This window comes from Salvelinus sp. IW2-2015, linkage group LG37 (assembly GCF_002910315.2).
Source record: "Salvelinus sp. IW2-2015 linkage group LG37, ASM291031v2, whole genome shotgun sequence".
In the NCBI taxonomy this organism is placed as follows: Eukaryota; Metazoa; Chordata; class Actinopteri; order Salmoniformes; family Salmonidae; genus Salvelinus; species Salvelinus sp. IW2-2015.
In genome coordinates, this window is record NC_036876.1 from 11040312 (window position 1) to 11060865 (window position 20554).

At 43.5% G+C, this 20554-nt stretch overlaps 1 protein-coding gene across 4 annotated transcripts in view; it reads left to right on the top strand.

Annotated features, from left to right (window-relative positions):
- The window catches only part of LOC111960249 (regulator of G-protein signaling 12), a 74993-nt gene extending 55028 nt beyond the window's left edge, over nucleotides 1–19965 (top strand). For 3 of the 4 annotated variants that reach the window (XM_023982167.2, XM_023982168.2, XM_023982169.2), the window contains exons 12-17: nucleotides 394–467; nucleotides 670–796; nucleotides 3400–3499; nucleotides 3944–4014; nucleotides 4545–4641; nucleotides 5366–7078. In XM_023982167.2, coding sequence (XP_023837935.1) covers nucleotides 394–467; nucleotides 670–796; nucleotides 3400–3499; nucleotides 3944–4014; nucleotides 4545–4641; nucleotides 5366–5970 — 1074 coding nt within the window. In that variant the 3' untranslated portion in view covers nucleotides 5971–7078. Of the gene's footprint in view, nucleotides 1–393; nucleotides 468–669; nucleotides 797–3399; nucleotides 3500–3943; nucleotides 4015–4544; nucleotides 4642–5365; nucleotides 7079–18386 lie in introns of those variants that run through there. The other variant, XM_023982166.2, reaches the window with a different exon arrangement.
- Nucleotides 19966–20554: the final 589 nt, after the last annotated feature.

Below are 20554 nucleotides of genomic sequence, written 5' to 3' on the forward strand. Positions count from 1 at the left end.
ATCTTCAAGAAATTGCAGAAACTTTAGAAAAAGATCTGGTAAACTTGCTCAGCTGCCAAACTGAGCAGAGACCGCTGATAAGCAGAGAGCGCACTGAACTGAGAGCGCAGATGCACTTGGCCAAATCAATTCCAGTAATTAATGAAATAATTATACATTTACTCTGACACATCGCGACCCACCATTAACAGGTGGGTCGCGACCCATACTTTAAGAAAGGCTGATTTAGAGTGAAATAATGCAGATTCATTGATGTATTAAGTGGTTAGTTCCACTTAATACATCATGTACTTTGGATAAAAGCGTCTGCTTAATGGCATACATTATTGTTTTAGTAAGGCATCGCTTCATGGCTTTGTAAGTAGGTTTTCATGTTGTTTTTATTCTTTTTAGCCTTTGGTGCTGGACCAAGACTGCATGACCCTCAGCGCACGGGACCTCAGAATGGAAAAGCGCACCCTCTTCAGGTAAAATATGCATCTCTACCTCCCTATACCTTTATGTCTCCATATCTCTCTCTATTTCTCTCTCGCATTCCCCCCTTTTTATTCAACAATGTGAACTTTAAAATAACTCTTTGCACCTGCATTCCTCCCAGTAGAATCTGAAGAAAATCATATGATCGTGTTTCAGAAAGTATCTGCATATTTATTTTCCCTCTATTTTTAGGTTGGACCTGGTACCCATTAATCGCTCCGTGGGATTGAAGGCCAAACCCACCAAACCTGTCACCGAAGTCCTGCGTCCCGTCGTGGCGAAATACGGCCTCCACCTCAAGGATCTGGTGGCCAAAATAGTATGTCGGTGACTGGCTGGGTCGCCTCTATATTTTCTGTTTGCAGCTGTGTGTCCAACCAATCTTCTGTAGAGCATGTAAAAGATGACAATGTCACTGGGTGGAGTCTCATTGGCTTGGAAGAGGGAAGGAACCGCATCCTCTTCAAATGTTGCTGGGTAGTTGGCTCATTCTGACTCAACTGGCCTCTGAAGATACAAAGAGAGAGGGCTATAATTATGAATGACGACACTCCTAAAACATGCAGGGCGAAGGGGAGTAGAGAGACTCCCTTCTCGTCCAAATCCTTGCCAGTTAGTTGGTTTATTTTGGTCCTGTGGTGGTTTTCCAAGCATTACCCTACTATTACACACAATGGCGGTTCTAGCTTGTATGGCTCCCTGGTCGAACTCCCCCCGCCCAAAAATAAAAAATAAACATTCTGCACTGACTGTAATTTTTCAATCATAACATTTAAAACTATATAAATATAAAAATATATACAAAAATAAGACTCATAAATATCAAAAAGAAGTAACAAAGACACATAGAAACAAATTTGTGTTGATTTGGCACTCGAGCATCAATACATTACCCATCCCTCAACACTGTCAACTAAGAGTCAAGACTAAACCAATTCACCTTGGTGGTGTGCAGACTGGTTTTATATTATTCTTAATGATTTCGCACAAACCAGAAAAAATGCAATAATACGTCTGTGAAACTATATGTTCACAGTATTATGAATGAATTGTGGTTCATTTGGTAGCATTTCGTAGTGTGACTGATTTTACTAATTGCATTAGTACTGTTCAAAGTTAGAGGTGTGCTATTTGATAGATTCCCCCGCTCCCCCTACCTCGGGCTCCAGTGGGGAGACCTGAGGTCAGCCTACCCCCGCCCCCTCCCCCTCCCCATCTCGTACTTCTGAAGGGAGATCTTCCCAGGCAGTAGCCTRCCTAGCTCACAAACTAGAATCAGGGCGCCATCAGGGCGCCTTGACTTGGGTCAAGGTTAATTGACCCACAGTCCCACACGGTGACATGATATCATTGACGTGACGTGCAAATGAGCGATAGAAAACCGATTGCGCAAATGTCACCATTCCCCCAAAAATAGTGTGGGCGTCCCGTGCCGCCCCTAGCGGCTGCCCGTGTCGCCTATACCTAAATTTGCTACTGATTACACAGTAAGCTGAAAGCCACATTCTAAATGGAGCGAAGGCGTCCATATCTTACATAGTTAATGAAAGTACACAGAAGTTGTGACGATACGCTAAAGTAGCAACTTGTCTGTCTGACATGTCAGTATGTCATCATGGTCATGTGACGAAATCGATGGAAACATGCCAATAGGCTAAAATGCATGCAAACTAACATGCTAAAACACAGGAACGTCATGCACCTAGTATGTGAGGATAGCTGGGGGGTAGTCCGAATGCGGGCAGCTTTTTCCTGCAATCTAGAGCCATAATCATTATGCTTAATTCTATGTAAAAAATATGTATATTTTTCTGCATAGCTAAGCATACCTCTTCAGCTGTCTCTATCATCCTGACTGCTGGTTATTTTTTTTAAAGGAACTAAATATGCTTCTCTGCTCAAATCTGGGTAAAAGATAGAAAGGAATGTGAGTACATTTAGATATTGCTTGCTTTTCTAAAGTCTACCAACCTTGCCAGCAGGTATGCCAGCTAAGATAGACAWGCTAGATACTCGAACTTGATTGATAGCCTGAAATGGCTTCTTGGTAGCTAGTTATGAGGTTGGGAGATTGTGAACCTATTTGGGCTAGCTAAAGTCAACACCATAAATTTGCTGTGGCTAGTAGTATTACAGAGAAAAAAACAAAAAAAAAWATACACTACATGACTAAATGTATGTAGACATTTCATTTCATTGGCATTAATATGGAGTTGGTCCCCCTTTTGCTGTTATAACAGCCTCCACTCTACCGAGAAGACTTTCCACTAGATGTTGGAACATTGCTGCCGGGACTTGCTTCTATTTAGCCACAAGAGCATTAGTGAGGTTGGGCACTGATGCTGGGGGATTAGGCCTGGCTCGCAGTCGGCATTCCCATTCATCCCAAAAGTGTTTGATGGAGTTGAGGTCAGGGCTCTGTGCAGGCCAGTCAAGTTCTTCCACATCAATTTTGACAAACCATTTCTGTATGGACCTCACTTTGTGTTATGGGGGCATTGTCATGCTGAAACAGGAAAGGGCCTTCCACAAACTTTTGCCGCAAAGTTGAAAGCATAGAATCGTCTAGAATGTCATTGTATGCTGTAGCTTTAAGATTTCCCTTCACTGGAACTAAGGGGCCTAGCCCAAACCATGAAAAACAGCCCCATACCATTATTCCAACTTTAAAGTTGGCACTATGCATTGGGGCAAGTAGCATTCTCCTGGCATCCGCCAAACCCAGATTAGTCCGTTGGACTGCCCGACGGTGAAGCGTGATTCATCACTTCAGAGAACGCGTTTCCACTGCTCCAGAGTCTAATTTGAAYGGGTGTCCACATACTTTTGTATATATAGTGTATATAAACAGGACAAATCTGAGGTGCCATGTGCCCCCTATGAGCATGACGACTGCTAAAACTTTGTGTTGTGTTTTGACAGAGTGGAGAAACGGAGCCCCTAGACCTGGGGGCGCCCATATCCAGTCTGGACGGCCTGCGTGTGGTATTGGAGAGAGCAGACCCTGTTGCCTCAGGGAAAGGTAAGACAGCCCATCACACCGAACACCAAAACATGCACTAAAACGCAGATGAGAGACAGATAATGAAGTAAGCCAACATTCCATCTCAGAGATAACGCCTACAGTGACCTAGCCTGATCCCAGATCTGTTTGTCTTGCCAAGTCCTATGGTCATTGATTTGGCATGACAAACGAACAAACATTAGTTGGCTATACAGCACTGACACTCAAACCCCCCAAACAGCCACCAAGATAGTGGCTTGAGAAATCCAATCCAATTCCTCCAATGTTGGACTGGCACTTCAGCCTGTCTGTTTCCAGGAATTCAAACAGCTCTTGTAATCAATGTCCTGTTTTGTCCCCACTGACTTCCAGTGATAAACAAAGATATCAGAGTGATGGAGGACATGTGGGATGGTTCATTGGCTCCTATTTACCTCACTGTTGTTTTTTTTCTCTCTATAGACTCTAAGTCCAAGTCAGGCTCCTTGAAAGCACATCTGCCATCATTGACCACCAAGAGTCTTTCTGCAACAGTAAGGAGACCACCATCATCCTCCTCCTTTTATCCCCGTTTTCACTTTCTCAAGTATCCTTGAATTTCTAAGTGTGCTGTAACTCCCCTGCTATGCTGCTTCTTAACAATTTAATGTCACATAATAATTGCTCAAGTGCTCTACTCTACTTTGTTCCTGGCTCTTTGTCATGTTGTTTCTTCCTTAAATGCTGGCTGTAGCTGACTTGAACACTGGCTGACCTCCCACTTTATAGTTCAGCCTCCAGGTCACCTTTGTAGTTGCGATCCGACCTTGTCTCCTAGGGATATTACATTCATCTGATTTACTAAGCACAAAAGAAGCGTAAAAAGAAACAACAAGCATCAAAGAAACCACACGCTCGTGTTTTATGGTTGTTTTTTGTGTTTCCTATAGTTAATAACAGGGGCACAGGTGCGAACACTTAAGTCAATCTACCCAGGATGTGTTGTAGTGGTGTTAGTACAGGGCATGCACAACCTCCTCCCTCACCCCCTTAATGGAGTGCGTTGTTATTGTTGCGTCTGCAGGGAGATGACAGGTCGTCAGGAAAGGCAAGCGGACCAGATCCGTCGCTCCCTGCGGAAAAGAGAAAGCCGAAAAAGATTAATATAGATGAAGCTGAAGGTAAATCCCCCTCTCTTTCTAACGTTCTGTTGCTTCTCTGAGCTTTGCTTCGCCGCGTCACTAACACCAGCTGTGAAAGAAGCCTTCAACCTTCATGGTTATCTGTCAGTGCAGCTTGGGACTGTGTACTGTGCATGTTAAATTATCTAATTCCCTTTTTATTTGACATCTTTTCTCGTTTTTTGGGAGGGTTTTAGATAGGGTTGCAAAATGATGGTAACTTTCCTTTCTGGAAAACATTTTTTGGGAAAGTTACCGGAATTTTGCAACCGTATTATTATATATTTATTTCTTCCCTTTTTTTTATACCCCTTTTTTCTCCCCAATTTCGTGGTATCCAATTGGTAGTTACAGTCTTGTCTCATCGCTGCAACTCCCTTACGGACTTGGGAGAGGCGAAGGTCGAGAGCCGTGCGTCCTCCGAAACACAACCCAACCAAGCCGCACTGCTTCTTGACACAATGCACACTTAACCCGGAAGCCAGCCGCACCAATGTGTCGGAGGAAACACGTACACCTGGCTACCGTGTCAGTGTGCACTGCGCCCGGCCCGCCACAGGAGTCGCTAGTGTGCGATGGGACAAGGACATCCCTGCCGGCCAAACCCTCCCCTAACCCGGGCGACACTGGGTCAATTGTGCTCCGCCCCATGGTTCTCCCCGTCACGGCCTACAACCCTAGTTTTATGATTATGAAGTAACTCTACTGCTTTCTCTCTCTTTAGAATTCTTTGAGCTCCTGAGCCGGGCGCAGAGCAACCGGAGAAATGACCAGAGAGGCCTCCTGAACAAAGAGGACCTGGAGTTACCTGACTTCTTGCGGTTAACCTCTGGCTCCCCCTCCACTGCCTCCCTAGACATGGCCTGCTCCACCCCCACCTCCGTCAAACAGGGCCAGGGGCCTGGTAGGGAGAACGGGGTTGGCGGTGCCCCCGCCCGCGGCCCCCTCAACGCCAGCCTGCGCTCTGAGAGCCTGGACTCCTCCCTCAGCAGCAACGGACATTCCCATTCTGCTGCGGGGCGCCGGGCACTACTGCCCCCACCCCGCCGCCCCGTCCCCCCCTTCAGCGCCGCCCTCTCACCCATCCCCCGCCCCTCGGAGTCTAGAGGCCCGGCCCTCAGGACGCTGGAGGAAGACACCCACGCTGACCTGACCCTGGTGGGCGAGGGAGACATCACCAGCCCCAATAGCACCTTGTTGGCCCCTGCGCTGCTGTCCCACGAGGGCAGCCTGCCCGAGGGAAACTTCATCCCTCCTTCACCCTGCGCCCACTCCTTCCATGATGGTGGTGGGAATGGCCAGTCAAGCTCAGGTATTTCCACAGTGTGACTATGCATAAGTGTGTTGGTGTGTGTGTGCGTGTATGTGTTTGTGTGTGTGTGAGAGACAGAGAGTGTGTGATTGTGTGTGTGTCTGAGGGTGACCTGACCAACGACAACTCCTTTTATACTGACTTCAATGCACTTTATTTACAACTGAAAATGTATTCTCTCTCAGTAGTACCCCAGTCATTTTTACTCCTTTGAATATTTTCTAATGAACATAGATAGCATTGTTTATGTGGTCACTTTCAATAGTAAGTTCAGCTCAATTGTAAATAGTGATGTATATATTTGAAATGAATGACATTTATATTCACACACCACTGAACTGATGGGTTTTACAACTTAACTGAGACTTGAGGTGATAGTAAACCTTAGAAAGGTTCATATTGTTGTACCACAGAGGTTATATGAGGATGCAGGTGAATAAAAACTTGTTTCATAATGCCTACTTACTGTAATGCTGTAATACTCAACATGACAGTTGTCATTACAATACATGAAAAATAGACATACTATAATTTGACAGCAACCAATTGTAGTGAGCTACAATTACCATGCAAGTGTGAATTGTTTGATTGATTCAAATAGAGAACCTGGAATAGATTTCAATGAGTCACAGCCTTTCATGTTAATAAAATGCTCAATGCTGGCATTATGAATGTATAATTGGAGTAAGGTCCTAAACCCAAAACATAGTTACAGACAAGATAAAACGTAACCAAAGCGTTATGATTTTTTATTTTCTATTTTTTATAAAGATGATCATGATTGTTCAACCTGCCTGTACTTTTTTAATCGAAAAGCTGTATTTACTTCCATCCCATCCTCTAATGCAATGCAATTCAACAATTTTGCTCAGATTTTTTTCTGGTAATACATAAAAGGAAAACTGAACCAGTTTCTTCACAATATGTTGATAATTATAGAGTCCTTGATGAAAAAAACAGTAATGATAGAGGTCCTTTTGAAATGAACGGTATCGTTGTTGAATTGCGTGTCACACTGTCTGGAATTATCCTCTCTCTCTGTAGATGCCTGTTGTAGATGATCATGACAATTCATTCTGTATCTGTGCTTGATTAGATCTAATAAATGTTAAACCTGGAATCACATCATCTGTCTTTTTACACGTTTGTGATCTCAAATTCAGTTGCCACTCCATGCCTCTTCTTCCCCAACTTCCCCTAACACTACATACATCTCTGTCATTTAGTTTGTCTCCCTGACCTGTGCTTGCATGGTAGCTGCTTTGTCTATGCCCTTCTGGGAAGCTTGTGGCATCTGTGTCAGAGTAATTCTGACTTGTTTGTGTGTAGTTCTGATTGTTGTGTCTGTAGTGAGAGGTCATTCGGTGGCGTTTGTGTGTAATTCTGCCTGTTTTGTCTTTCTTGTTTTAGTCTGTCTTTCTAAGGGATTGCAAAATGTCTGTAACTTTCCCATAATTCCTAGGTTTTCCAGTTGTAAGACTCCCAGCTTTCCGGCTTCTTCCTTCCTGATTCCAGGAATCTTCCAACCAGGATTTCTGGAAAACCTGAGAATTTTGGGAAAGTTACTGGAATTTTGCAACACTGGACTTTTTATTGCTTTCACTAATGTACCTCAGCTAATGCATAATGCTTTCTCTATGAGCAGTGAAGAGCTGTATCAGTCCTGATTTCATTGTCCATACACCCTTACCAACTGGTCAGTTTCTAGTTCTCCACTACGTAGTAAGTCAGATTGATAGTCACGGTGAGCCTGATAAGTTTGTGAATGCAGTCAACTAACTCCCGATAAGTGCAGTTTTACAATTTCCAATTAAATTACATCTACCACAACAGTCCCAAGCTGTTGCATTTATCTGGAGTCAACTGTATATCATTCACTATCTCTATTGGGGTGGGTAAGTCTGTCAAAACAGAATGAACAGTTGATTGTGGTGGGCAGGGCATCCATCATAATCACCAACATTATCCGCCACAGTTATTTATTGTTGTCACAAGACAACCAGTTTAGCTGTGTCATTTCACTGCAGTCTTGTCTCACCTGTGTTCAAAAGCCATATTAGAGTAATAACAACACACTTTGATGTCCCAACTTAAAAGGAAGCCTTATCCAGCTGTGCTGTTTGAAGATCAGTACAGTTAAAAAAGGAATAAAGAGATGGCTAGAATTTTTTTTTTTTTTACATGGACTATTTTAAGTACTGTCTCCAACAGCATTTGTTTTGTTTAAAATACTTGCACTTGATTGAGCTTGTCTGGCGCAATGGAACCAATGGAATAAAGTGCAAACCTTGTCCATCTAGCACTCCTGGCAGGCTCAATCACTCGCTGAATGTATTTGAAAGAAAACAAATTCTATTTGAACCCAGTCCTGCAGCTCCGAGGAAGGATTACTTCAAAGTATACAGAGGCCATCACTCAGGTGGACACAACATGTCTAGCCCTGGCTTTTTCTCAATAGCTCCGTCAATAGATATATGTACTGTGATATGTGTACACAAGTCGATATTAGAGGTTAGCATAAGCCATGCAGTAAGTTTCTCTCTGCTCTTCTGTTCTGGTTGCTAAGCGCATCAGCCTGTCTCTTCCACCTTGGAAACCATGGTAACGTGTCCAACTTGCATGAGTTGACTGTTTTGCTGCAGAGAGAAACTATTGCTCTCTCTCTCTCTCTCTCTCTCTCTCTCTCTCTCTCTCTCTCTCTCTCTCTCTCTCTCTCTCTCTCTCTCTCTCTCTCTCTACATCTGAAAGGAAACATTTTTCTGTCACGTTATCATGGTCGTGTAATTAAAAACCTTTAACCCTTAAAGAGGACAAACTGACACAGCAGCATAGGGTCTATGTTCCCTGGGGTTTACTTAGAGGAGTGGAACGGAGTTCACCTCCACTTTGAGTTAGTGGTTAATGAACTAATTTAGTTAAGGATGAAAAAGCTAGTGATTCTTAGCCTGGTCCCAGATCTGTTTGTGCTCTTGCCTACTCCATTGCTGTCAGTCAAGCCTAACATGTATGCATGACAATGAGTGTGACAGGGAGTTGGCATGATGGCATCAACAGACTGGCACTCAGACTTAGTGGTTCTGGGGTCAGCTCCTATAGGATATCCCAATTCAATCCCTGACTACAACGTTAACGTAAACTCATGTTGAAAACAAAACACTGGTCTGCTAGGGTCACTCCACCTGATGTGAAATAACAACCAATATGCCCTTATGAGTGTGATGTGTTGAGATTCATTTACCATTTTAATATCTAAAAGATATCAGCTGTTATCTATTTTAATGATTGTTTTTGCTTTCCGTGTAAAATCAAATGATGGTGGTGCGCCTGGTCAGATAATCATGTATTGCTAATTGCTTTCTAATTAATGCTTTAGTCCACCAGAGGGCGACAGTATATAGTTAAACTGTTGTTCCACTACCATGCATTGCATCAACGTCATCTGCCATACTAGGGCATTTYAGGATTAGCCCAAACCTGTTCCACTTTCTAGTCATAGCAAAGAACCAATACATAAATACATAAAATTAGACTTCCTCCCATTTCACGTTACCCATGTTTGGGATATCCTGTTTTCACTGTATTTATCATATCAAGTGCAGGTGTATAGTATTAGGCTTTGTGATGTCATTGGCCTCTCACACAAGTTTTTGCATCTGGAATTTAGAAAAGCTTTTATACTTTAAAATGCAATCGACCACTTAGGCACAAGGTTAGGCTTAGTATTCACCTCAATGCAGCTGCTTTTTAACAACAAAATGAAAATGTATTAGCTTACACTGATTCAGAATTCTTGCCTGAGGGACCTAGTGGCTCAATGATCCTTTAGCCTCACGTTATATCTCACTGTCTTCTCCATCTGTCTGAATGACACACCTGAAAGCTGGCTACAGCTGACCCTGAATCAGTCTTATCATCCATCTGGTGGAAACCAGGGGGCCTTGTGGCTGATCTCAGCTTGCCTTAGTGAGCTGTGCAGCTGGTTCTGTTCCAAAATGGCCCTGGGCAGAAATGGTCTGTCTAGGCGAGTCTGGTGCCATGGCCCATTGACGGACAAGAACCCGACAGCCAGCCAGCACAGGCTCATGTTACGAACAGTGCCAAGACAGAAATTATACCTCTCAACTCAAATAGGCCTACTGTAATGAGAGAATGTTTATTCCAGACCACTTCAATCGTATTTTAGGAATGTATTCACACCACTTGACTTTTTCCACTCTTTGTTGTGTTACAAAGCGGGATTAAAATGCATTAAATTGTAATTTTTTGTCAACAATCTATACAAAATAGTCTAGGTCCAAGAGGCTTCTAAACAGCTTCTTCCCCTAAGCCATAAGACTACTGAACATCTAATCAAATGCTACTCAGACTATTTGGATTGCCCCCCACTTTTACACTCCTGCTACTCCTGTTATTATCAATGCATAGTCTACCTACATGTACATATTACCTCAATTACCTCGACTAACCGGTGCCCCCACACATTGACTCTGTACCGGTCCTCCCTGTATATAGCCTCGCTATTGTTATTTTACTGCTTCTCTTTAATTATTTGTTACTTTTATTTCTTATTCGTAATTTTTTTAAACTGCATTGTTGGTTAGGGCTTGTAAGTAAGCATTTTACTGTAAGGTCTAGCTAGACCTGTTGTATTCGGCACATGTGACAAATACAATTTGATTTGATTTGATTGTATGATATTTGCACATTATTCTGTTAACTTCGTCAGGATTGGTGGGTCCACTGCGGGTCGGTTGAGCTAATGTAGGCTAATGCGATTAGCAAGAGGTTGTAAGTAACAAGAAAATTTCCCAGGACATAGACATATCTGATATTAGCAGAAAGCTTAGATTCTTGTTAATCTAACTGCACTGTCCAGTATACAGTAGCTATTACACTGAACTAATAACATGCTATTGTTTGAGGAGAGTGCACAGTTTTGAATATGAAAAGTTATTAATAAACAAATTAGGCACATTTGGGAAGTCTTGAGGCAACACTTTGAACATAAATACAATGGTTCCTTGGATCAGTCTAACACTTTGCACATACACTGCTAAATTGCACCTGGGCTGGATAAAAATAAATAAATATGTATTTCACCTTTATTTAACCAGATAGGCCAGTTGAGAACAAGTTCTCATTTACAACTGCGACCTGGCCAAGCAGTGCGACAAAAACAACAACACAGAGTTACACATGGGATAAACAAAAGTACACTCAATAACACAATCGAAAAATCTGTATACAGTGTGTGCAAATGAAGTAAGGATGTAAGGCAATAAATAGGCCATAGTGGTGAAGTAATTACAATTTAGCAATTAGCACTGGAGTGATAGATGTGCAGATGAGGATGTGCAAGTAGAAATATTGGTGTGCAAAAGAGCAGAAAAACAAAAACAAATATGGGGATGAGGTAGGTAGTTGGTTAAATGGGCTATTTACAGATGGGCTGTGTACAGCTGCAGCAATCGGTAAGCTGCTCTGACAGCTGATGCTTAAAGTTTGTGAGGGAGATATAAGTCTCCAACTTCAGTGATTTTTGSAATTCGTTCCAGTCATTGGCAGCAGAGAACTGGAATGAAAGGCGGCCAAAGTAGGTGTTGGCTTTGGAGATGACCAGTGAAATATACCTGCTGGAGCATGTGCTACGGGTGGGTGTTGCTATGGTGACCAGTGAACTGAGATAAGGCGGAGCTTTACCTAGCAAAGACTTATAGATGACCTGGAGCCAGTGGGTYTGGCGACRAATATGTAGCAAGGACCAGCCAACGAGAGCATACAGGTCGCAGTGGTGGGTAGTATATGGGCCTTTGGTGACAAAACTAATGGCACTATGATAGACTGCMTCCAATTTGCTGAGTAGAGTGTTGGAGGCTATTTTGTAAATGACCGAATAAATCGCCGAAGTCAAGGATCGGTAGGATAGTCAGTTTTACGAGTGTATGTTTGGCAGCATGAGTGAAGGAGGCTTTGTTGTGAAATAAGAAGCCAATTCTAGATTTAATTTTGGATTGGAGATGTTTAATATGAGTCTGGAAGGAGAGTTTACAGTCTAGCTAGACACCTAGGTATTTGTAGTTGTCCACATATTCTAAGTCAGAACCGTCCAGAGTAGTGATACTGGACGGACGGGCGGGTGCGGGCAGCGATCGGTTGAAGAGCATGCATTTAGTTTTACTTGMATTTAAGAGCAGTTGGAGGCCACGGAAGGAGTGTTGTATGGCATTCAAGCTCGTTTGGAGGTTAGTTAACACAGTGTCCAACGAAGGGCCAGATGTATACAGAATGGTGTCGTCTGCGTAGAGGTGGATCAGGGAATCACCCGCAGCAAGAGCGACATCATTGATATATACAGAGAAAAGAGTCGTCCCGAGAATTGAACCCTGTGTCACCCCCATAGAGACTGCCAGAGGTCCGGACAACAGGCCCTCCGATTCGACACACTGAACTGTATCTGAGAAGTAGATGGTGAACCAGGCGAGGCAGTCATTAGAGAAACCAAGGCTGTTGAGTCTGCCGATAAGWATACTGTGATTGACAGAGTCGAAAGCCTTGGCCAGGTCGATGAAGATGGCTGCAGAGTACTGTCTTTTATCGATGGCGGTTATGATACCTTGAGCGTGGCTGAGGTGCACCCGTGACCAGCTCGGAAACCGGATTGCATAGCGGAGAAGGTACGGTGTGATTCGAAATGGTCGGTGATCAGTTTGTTCACTTGGCTTTCGAAGACTTTAGAAAGGCAGGGCAGAATGGATATAGGTCTGTAACAGTTTGGGTCTAGAGTGTCTCCCCCTTTGAAGAGGGGGATGACTGCAGCTGCTTTCCAATCTTTAGGAATCTCAGACGATACGAAAGAGAGGTTGAACAGACTAGTAATAGGGGTTGCAACAATGGCAGCAGATAATTATAGGAAGAGAAGGTCCAGATTGTCTAGCCCAGCTGATTTGTAGGGATCAGATTTTGCAGCTCTTTCAGAACATCAGCTGTCTGGATTTGGGTGAAGGAGAAGCAGGGGGGGCTTGGGCCAGTTGCTGCGGGGGTGCAGAGCTGTTGGCCGTGGTTGGGGTAGCCAAGTGGAAAGCATGGCCAGCCGTAGAGAAATGCTTATTGAAATTCTCGATTATCGTTGGTGACAGTGTTTCCTAGCCTCAGTGCAGTGGGCAGCTGGGAGGAGGTGTTCTTATTCTCCATGGACTTTACAGTGTCCCAAAACKTTTTGGAATTAGTGCTGCAGGATGCAACTTTCTGTTTGAAAAAGCTAGCCTTTGCTTTCCTAACTGACTGTGTATATTGGTTCCTGACTTCCCTGAAAAGTTGCATATCGCGGGGACTATTCGATGCTAGTGCAGTATGCCATAGGATGTTTTTGTGCTGGTCAAGGGCAGTCAAGTCTGGAGTGAACCAAGGGCTATATCTGTTCTTAGGTAAACATTTTTTGAAAGGGGCATGCTTATTTAAGACGGTGAGGAAAGCACTTTTAAAGAACAACCAGGCATCCTCTACTGACGGGATGAGGTCAATATCCTTCCAGGATACCCTGGCCAGGTCGATTAGAAAGGCCTGCTCGCAGAAGTGTTTTATGGAGCGTTTGACAGTGATGAGGGGTGGTCGTTTGACCGCGGACCCATAACAGATGCAGGCAATGAGGCAGTGATTGCTGAGATCCTGGTTGAAAACAGCAGAAGTGTATTTAGAGGACAAGTTGGTCAGGATGATATCTATGACGGTGCCCATGTTTACAGATTTGGGGTTGTACCTGGTAGGTTCCTTGATAATTTGTGTGAGATTGATTGTAGGACGGCCGGGGTGTTAAGCATATCCCAGTTTAGGTCASCTAACAGTACAAACTCTGACGATAGATGGGGGGCAATCAATTCACATATGGTGTCCAGGGCACAGCTGAGAGCTGAGGGGGGTCTATAACAAGCGGCAACAGTGAGGGACTTATTTCTGGAGAGATGGATTTTTAAAAGTAGAAGCTCGAACTGTTTGGGCATAGACCTGGATAGTATGACAGAACTCTGCAGGCTATCTCTACAGTAGATTGAAACTCCGCCCCCTTTAGCAGTTTTATCTTGATGAAAAAATGTGTAATTGGGGATGGAAATTTCAGAATTTTTGGTGGCYTTCCTAAGCCAGGATTCAGACACGGCTAGAACATCAAGGTTGGCGGAGTGTGCTAAAGCAGTGAATAAAGCAAACTTAGAGAGGAGGCTTCTAATGTTAACATGCATGAACCCAAGGCTTTTACAGTTACAGTCAAGTCAACAAATGAGAGCGCCTGGGGACACACAGGGCCTGGGTTAACCTCTACATCACCAGAGGAACAGAGGAGGAGTAGGACGAGGGTACGGCTAAAGGCTATAAGAACTGGTCATCTAGTGCGTTGGGAACAGAGAATAAAAGGAGCAGATTCAGTGGAGGTAAACCTGGCATTGAGTGACGATGAGAGAGGCTGCATCTCTGGAGGCGCCAGTTAAGCTAGGTGCGGTCTCTGCATGTGTGGGGGKTGGGACAARGGAGCTATCTGAGGCATGTTGAGCGGGACTAGGGGCTCCGCAGTAAAATAAAACAATGAGAGCTACCCTAAACAACAGTATACAAGGCATATTGACATTAGAGAGAGGCATTAAAGCCATCACAGGTGTTGATTGGGAGAGCTAAGACAACAACGGGTAAGACAACAACGGGTAAACAGCTAAGACAACAACAACGGGTAAATGGCGACGAATGGGCAGAGAGGGTCAGAACACAGGGCCTGAGTTCGAGGCTAGGGCCGCAAGAAACAAAATGAAGTACAGTGTTAATGAACAGTCCAGCAGGCATCAGCTGTGTAACCGTGTGATCATAGGGTTCAATGAGCAGCAATAGATGGGGAGCCGTTCGGTAGTCGTTACTATGATAGGCGAGCGGGAGACACGGCGTTCAGAAAAGCTAGCGGGCCGGGGAGAGCAGATGGATCTTCACCGACATCCACGATGCAGAGGCCGGTTGAGAGCACATCGGCCGAATTACGTCAGCAGACCAGCAGACCAGTCGTGATGGATCGGCGGGGCTCAGTGTCGATAAAGGGTCCAGGCCAATTGGCAAGAGAGGTATTGTAGTTGGTGTACTTCGTTTTCTAGCCGGGAGATGGGCCTAGCTCGAGGCTAGCTCGACGCTAACTGGTGCTTGCTTCTGGACAAGGGCGTTAGCCACAATAGCCACTCGGTAGCGGCTAGCTAGCACGATGATCCGGTGTAATGGTCCAGAGCTTGCGGCAGGAATCCGGTGATGTAGTGAAAAAAGCAGTCAGATATGCTCAGGGCTGATATCGCGCTGTGCAGACTGGCAGGTATTATCCGGGCTATGTCGTCTTGCTTAGCAACTCCAGTGTATATTTGGCCTTGTGCTGAAAGGTGAATTTGTCTCCCAGTGTTGGAAAGCAGACTGAACCAGGTTTTTCTCTAGGATTTTGCCTCTGCTTAGCTCTATTCTGTTTATTTTTATCCTAAAAAATGACAAGCATACCCATAACATGATGCAGCCACTACCATGCTTGAAATTATGAAGAGTGGTACTCTGTGATGTGTTATATTGCTTTGTGCTTTGTATTTTTTTGCAGTTTTACTTTAGTGCCTTATTGCAAACAGGATGCATCTTTTGGAATATTTGTATTCTGTACAGGCTTCCTTTTTTTCACTCTGTCAATTAGGTTAGTATTGTGGAGTAACTGCAATGCTGTTGATCCATCCTCAGTTTTCTATCACAGCCATTAAACTCTGTAACTGTTTAAAAGTCACTATTAGCTTCATGGTGAAATCCCTGAGCGCTTTCCWTCCTCTCTGGCAACTGAGTAAGAAGGACGCCTGTATCTTTGTAGTGACTGGGTGTATTGATACACCATCCAAAGTGTAATTCATGAATTCACAATGCTCAAAAGGGATATTAAATGTCTGCTTTTTTATTTATAGCCATCTACCAATAGGTGCCCTTCTTTGTGAGGCATTGGAAAACCTCCTTGATCGTTATGGTTGAATCTGTGTTTGAAATTCACTGCTCAACTGAGCGACCTTAGAATTATCTGAATGTGTGGGTTACAGAGATTAGGTAGTCATTCAAAAATCATGTTAAACACTATTATTGCACACAGAGTGCGTCGATKCAACTTATGTGACTTGTTATTAAGCAAATTGTTACTCCTGAACTTATTTAGGCTTGCCATAACAAAGGGGTTCAATACTTATTGACTGAAGACATTTCAGCTTTTAATTTTTTATTAATTTGTAAAAATGTCTAAAAACATAATTCCACTTTGACGTTATGGGGTATTGTGTGTAGGTCAGTCACACAAAATCTCAAGTACAGCCTTCATATCAGCATGGCCTTTTGGAATATTCACCCACCCTGATATGGCATAAGCACATTTTAGATAACAGCCATAATGATGACACTCCTACTCTGTCATTGTAACGATGTATCTATTAAGATACCTAATTATGAGCTCTGCATAGCATGACATGAATGCGCTATAGATATGGTAAGGATATTTTTAATGAACCTTTAGTAATGCTGTTTGGACCTGTTATAACATGTTCATGAAATGCTTATAGATGTGTAGTAAATGCGTTATGGATATGTAGTCAGAGTAAATCGTTACTGTTGCTTCATGAGAAAATATTGTGCACATCAACTTGTTAAGTAGGCTTACCCTTGGCAAAGAGGTTCTGTTTGTGTGTTCAGCTGTGACAAGGGAATGCTGTGGAGGCTGTGTTTATAACACTGCTTTGACTGATGAATCAGAGACGTAGGAGGTCAGAAGGTGTGTGTGTTGGAGTGCTGTGTATGAATCACTTAGATACTTCTGTTGAAAAGCTGGGGGTCACTGAGTGCAGGATTGACGAGGAGAATTACCACTCAGGGTTAKCTTTGGCCTCTCTCGCCTCACGCATCCTCAATATAATAGAGACGTGTCGCGGAGGAACTGTATGAGTCAACGCACTCTCCAACCCTTTCCTCTAATCATGTGACGTCTCATTATGTACACCGGCTTCAGGTCAGATATTCTTTCTCCATTGCGATATTCACTTTTGTCAAACACTTGTCAAGATAAGAATACAGCTAAAAACTGCACAGAAATGTGAAACAGTCATAGTGATCCAGCTCCATTGTGACTACAGACTTCAATCTGGATCCAGAAATGCACCTTTGAGAAAGTTCTGTATTATGTAATCCTGTTTAATAGTGTATCATCATATCAATGCAACATGGCTCAGTATGTGGGCAAGCACCACGTTTTGTTGACATCAACAAGTCTACACTCTTAGAAAAAAGGGTTCCTAAAGGGTTCTTCGGCTGTCCCCATAGGAGAACCGTTTTTTGGTTCCATGTAAAACCCTTTTTGGTTCCATGTAGAACTCTTTTGGTTCCATGTAGAACCCTCTGTGGAAAGGGTTCTACATGGACCTCCAAAGGGTTTTACCTGGGACCAAAAGGGTTCTTCAAAGGGTTCTCCTATGGGGACAGCCAAAGAACCACTTTAGGTTCTAGATTTTTCTAAGAGTGTAGACCAGGTCTCTCCAACAATGTTCCTGGAGAGCTACCCTCCTGTAGGTTTTCCCTCCAACCTCAGTTTTAACTGAACTGTTTCAGTTTATCAACCAGCTAATTATTAGAATCAGGTGCGCTAGATTAGGGTTGGAGCGAAAACCTACAGGACGGTAGCTCTTCAGGAACAGGGTTGGAGAGCCCTGGTGTAGACAGTAGTACAGTACAGCACACAGTTGATCTAATGAATAACCAATCAGTTAAACTGTTTCAGTTTGTTCTTTTGAAGCCAAGTGGACAAGCTGAATGGCATGCATAGAGCTTTTGATGTTTGAGATGGTTTCATTTTGTTAGCTCATAGGGCACAATGTTCTGAACTGATCCTGGGCCAGAAGCCATCAAGCCAAATACTCTGAGCCTGATGCTTTGTCACCCACAGGTCACTGCTCTGAGATCAGTTCAATGGACGTACTGCATTTCAAGGGTCAGAGCTCTATCATAATGGAGATGGAAAAAGCTATTCCAGAGGGTTTCTTAACCCTTCCCCTACCCCTCCCCTGTCCACTGTTTTTGTCCTCTACCACCAAAAATGTGCGTAGGTCAAGACGCAAAGAACTGGTGGCCTTCACTGGCCTGTGTCACTGCTTTAGACTGATTATAACACAGATGATAAAATCGTCTGGAATGCTTTGTACATTTCCAGGGAGGTGGTAGACAAGTCATAACATGTGTTTTGTAGTAACCCATCAGTAAATCATTGACATGTTAACCAATGCATGCTGTGTTTGAGGCCTCAAGGCTATGGTAGATTGGTARCTCTCCTCCATACACTGTAGCTGGGCTTTTGATTTGTTTGACCACTGTGGTTAAAACTTGTCTGATTCTCCCATCACTCCCCTCTTCCCAGAGAGAAGACAAAGAGCATGTGCTCTTGACCGCTCCCACAAGAGGTCGCCGTGTCTTGGAGCACTCCGCTCTCAGCCAGCGCTGCAGGAGGTGATGGACGTGGAGGGAGTGTGCCTGGAGGAAGAGGAGGAGAAGGTGAGGGAGGTCACCATCACCCACGGAGAGGACTCGGAGCTCAGCGTCAGTTTCCAAGGGTACGCGGCTGAGCTCCGGCAGTGCCAGAGTCGAATGAAGACCTCCCAGGTGCCCCTCAACACCCACGATCAATCAGAAGGGAACAAAGACTCCAAGACTGACATATACAAGGCCACCATTGTGTGAGCTCTGAGGCTGACCAACCCTCACCAGCACTTTCCAAGCTTGATTCACGGTCTGTTCAAACAGGAACTTACTTGATGAACAAGGGACTTTTACTGTAAAAAACTGTAATTTCTCATGCCAGAACTGATGTATAATAATTGTATGGTCATAGATATTGTATTATTGATCATTTCTGTTACGGCTGTCCTCGCTGACAGAAGGTGTGGACCAAAACGCAGAGTGGTTAGTGTTCATTCTTTTAATGAAAGTCAACAAAACACTTCAAAATACAAAAACAACCAACGTGACAAAACCGAAACCGTCCTGTGTGGCAACAAAAAACATCCACAGGAACAAACACCCACAAAACACAAGTGAAACCCAGGCTGCCTAAGTATGATTCTCAATCAGGGACAACGATTGACAGCTGTCTCTGATTGAGAATCATACCAGGCCGAACACAAAATCCCAACATAGAAAATCAACCACAACCCACCCAACTCACGCCCTGACCAACTAAAATAAATACAAAACAAAGGAAAACAGGTCAGGAACGTGACAATTACTGACTATGCCGTACTGTTTAGCGGGTATACATTTTCAAGAAGTGATGAAAAGGAAAACAATTGCCAGTTAAGATTAATGAACAATTTGGTAATAAATTATTGTTTGGAAATGTATTAAGGGATACCTTGTTTTAGATGGATGCTGATAATGTAGGTACTGTAAAGCAGGGGCTATAGAATTACGCCTCTTTCAGGTAGATTCACACATTGTAGGAACATGAGAAACTCCTTGCAATTCTAGTGCATGTTACTGTATTATTCTGGTCACACACTGAGTGTAAAAACATTATGAACACCTGCTCTTTCCATGACATAGACTGACCAGATGAATCCAGGTGAAAGCTATGATCCCTTGTTGATGTCACTTGTTCAATACATTTCAATCAGTGTAGATGAAGGGGATGATGCAGGTTAAAGAATGATTTTTATGCCTTGAGACAATTGAGACATGGATTGTGTATGTGTACCATTCAGAGGGTGGATGGGTAAGACAAAATATTTAAGTGCCTTTGAACAGGGTATGGTAGTAGGTGCCAGGTTCACCGGTTTGTGTCAAGAACTGCAGGTGTTCTTAATGTTTTGCACACTCAGTGTACACTGTTTCATGGTGAACAAAATATGATGCCTCTTCATGTCTGTACATTTGATCTATTATGGTCTGGCTTGATGTTTGGTTGGTCAAATTCCACTCAATAAACATTCCCACCTTTATAATGCCAGAATGGAAGCCTCTGTTGTTAGTCTCGTTGAAGGATTTTATTAAAGGGTCAAGCTGGTATTTAAACAACCGCAACTGATGGGGGTATGACAGTGGAACTAACCCACTGGGCACAGACGTCAATTCGATGTCTATTCCATGTTGGTTCATCGTAATTCCATTGGAATTGGAATTGGAAACAGCTTGATTGAACCAGTGTCTGCCCAGTGGAAAGCTCATGAGGCATTTATAAGTTATGTTCTTCAAGAACCAGTGGCTATMTATCATTAATTTAAACGTCCAAAAATGGATGTACCAATCCAAGATGGCCCCTTTAATGATTAATTTCGCTTGAAATAAAAATGATTTGTAAGAATGCAAATCCTTGACACCCAACCAGCTCCAAACATAGACCTGTCAAGCCATTATCATTGGTCTATATGATATTCACAATGTCTTGTCAGGAAGTCGTGTCTTGTCAGTAAGAATACTATATCTCCGAGTGTAGTTTACCAGCAGGCATTTCAATTACTGCAATCTTTGAAAATTAGAGGCTTGGTTATGGGACAGGTTGTGTTCTTGCCACAGCACGCAGCACTTGGAATG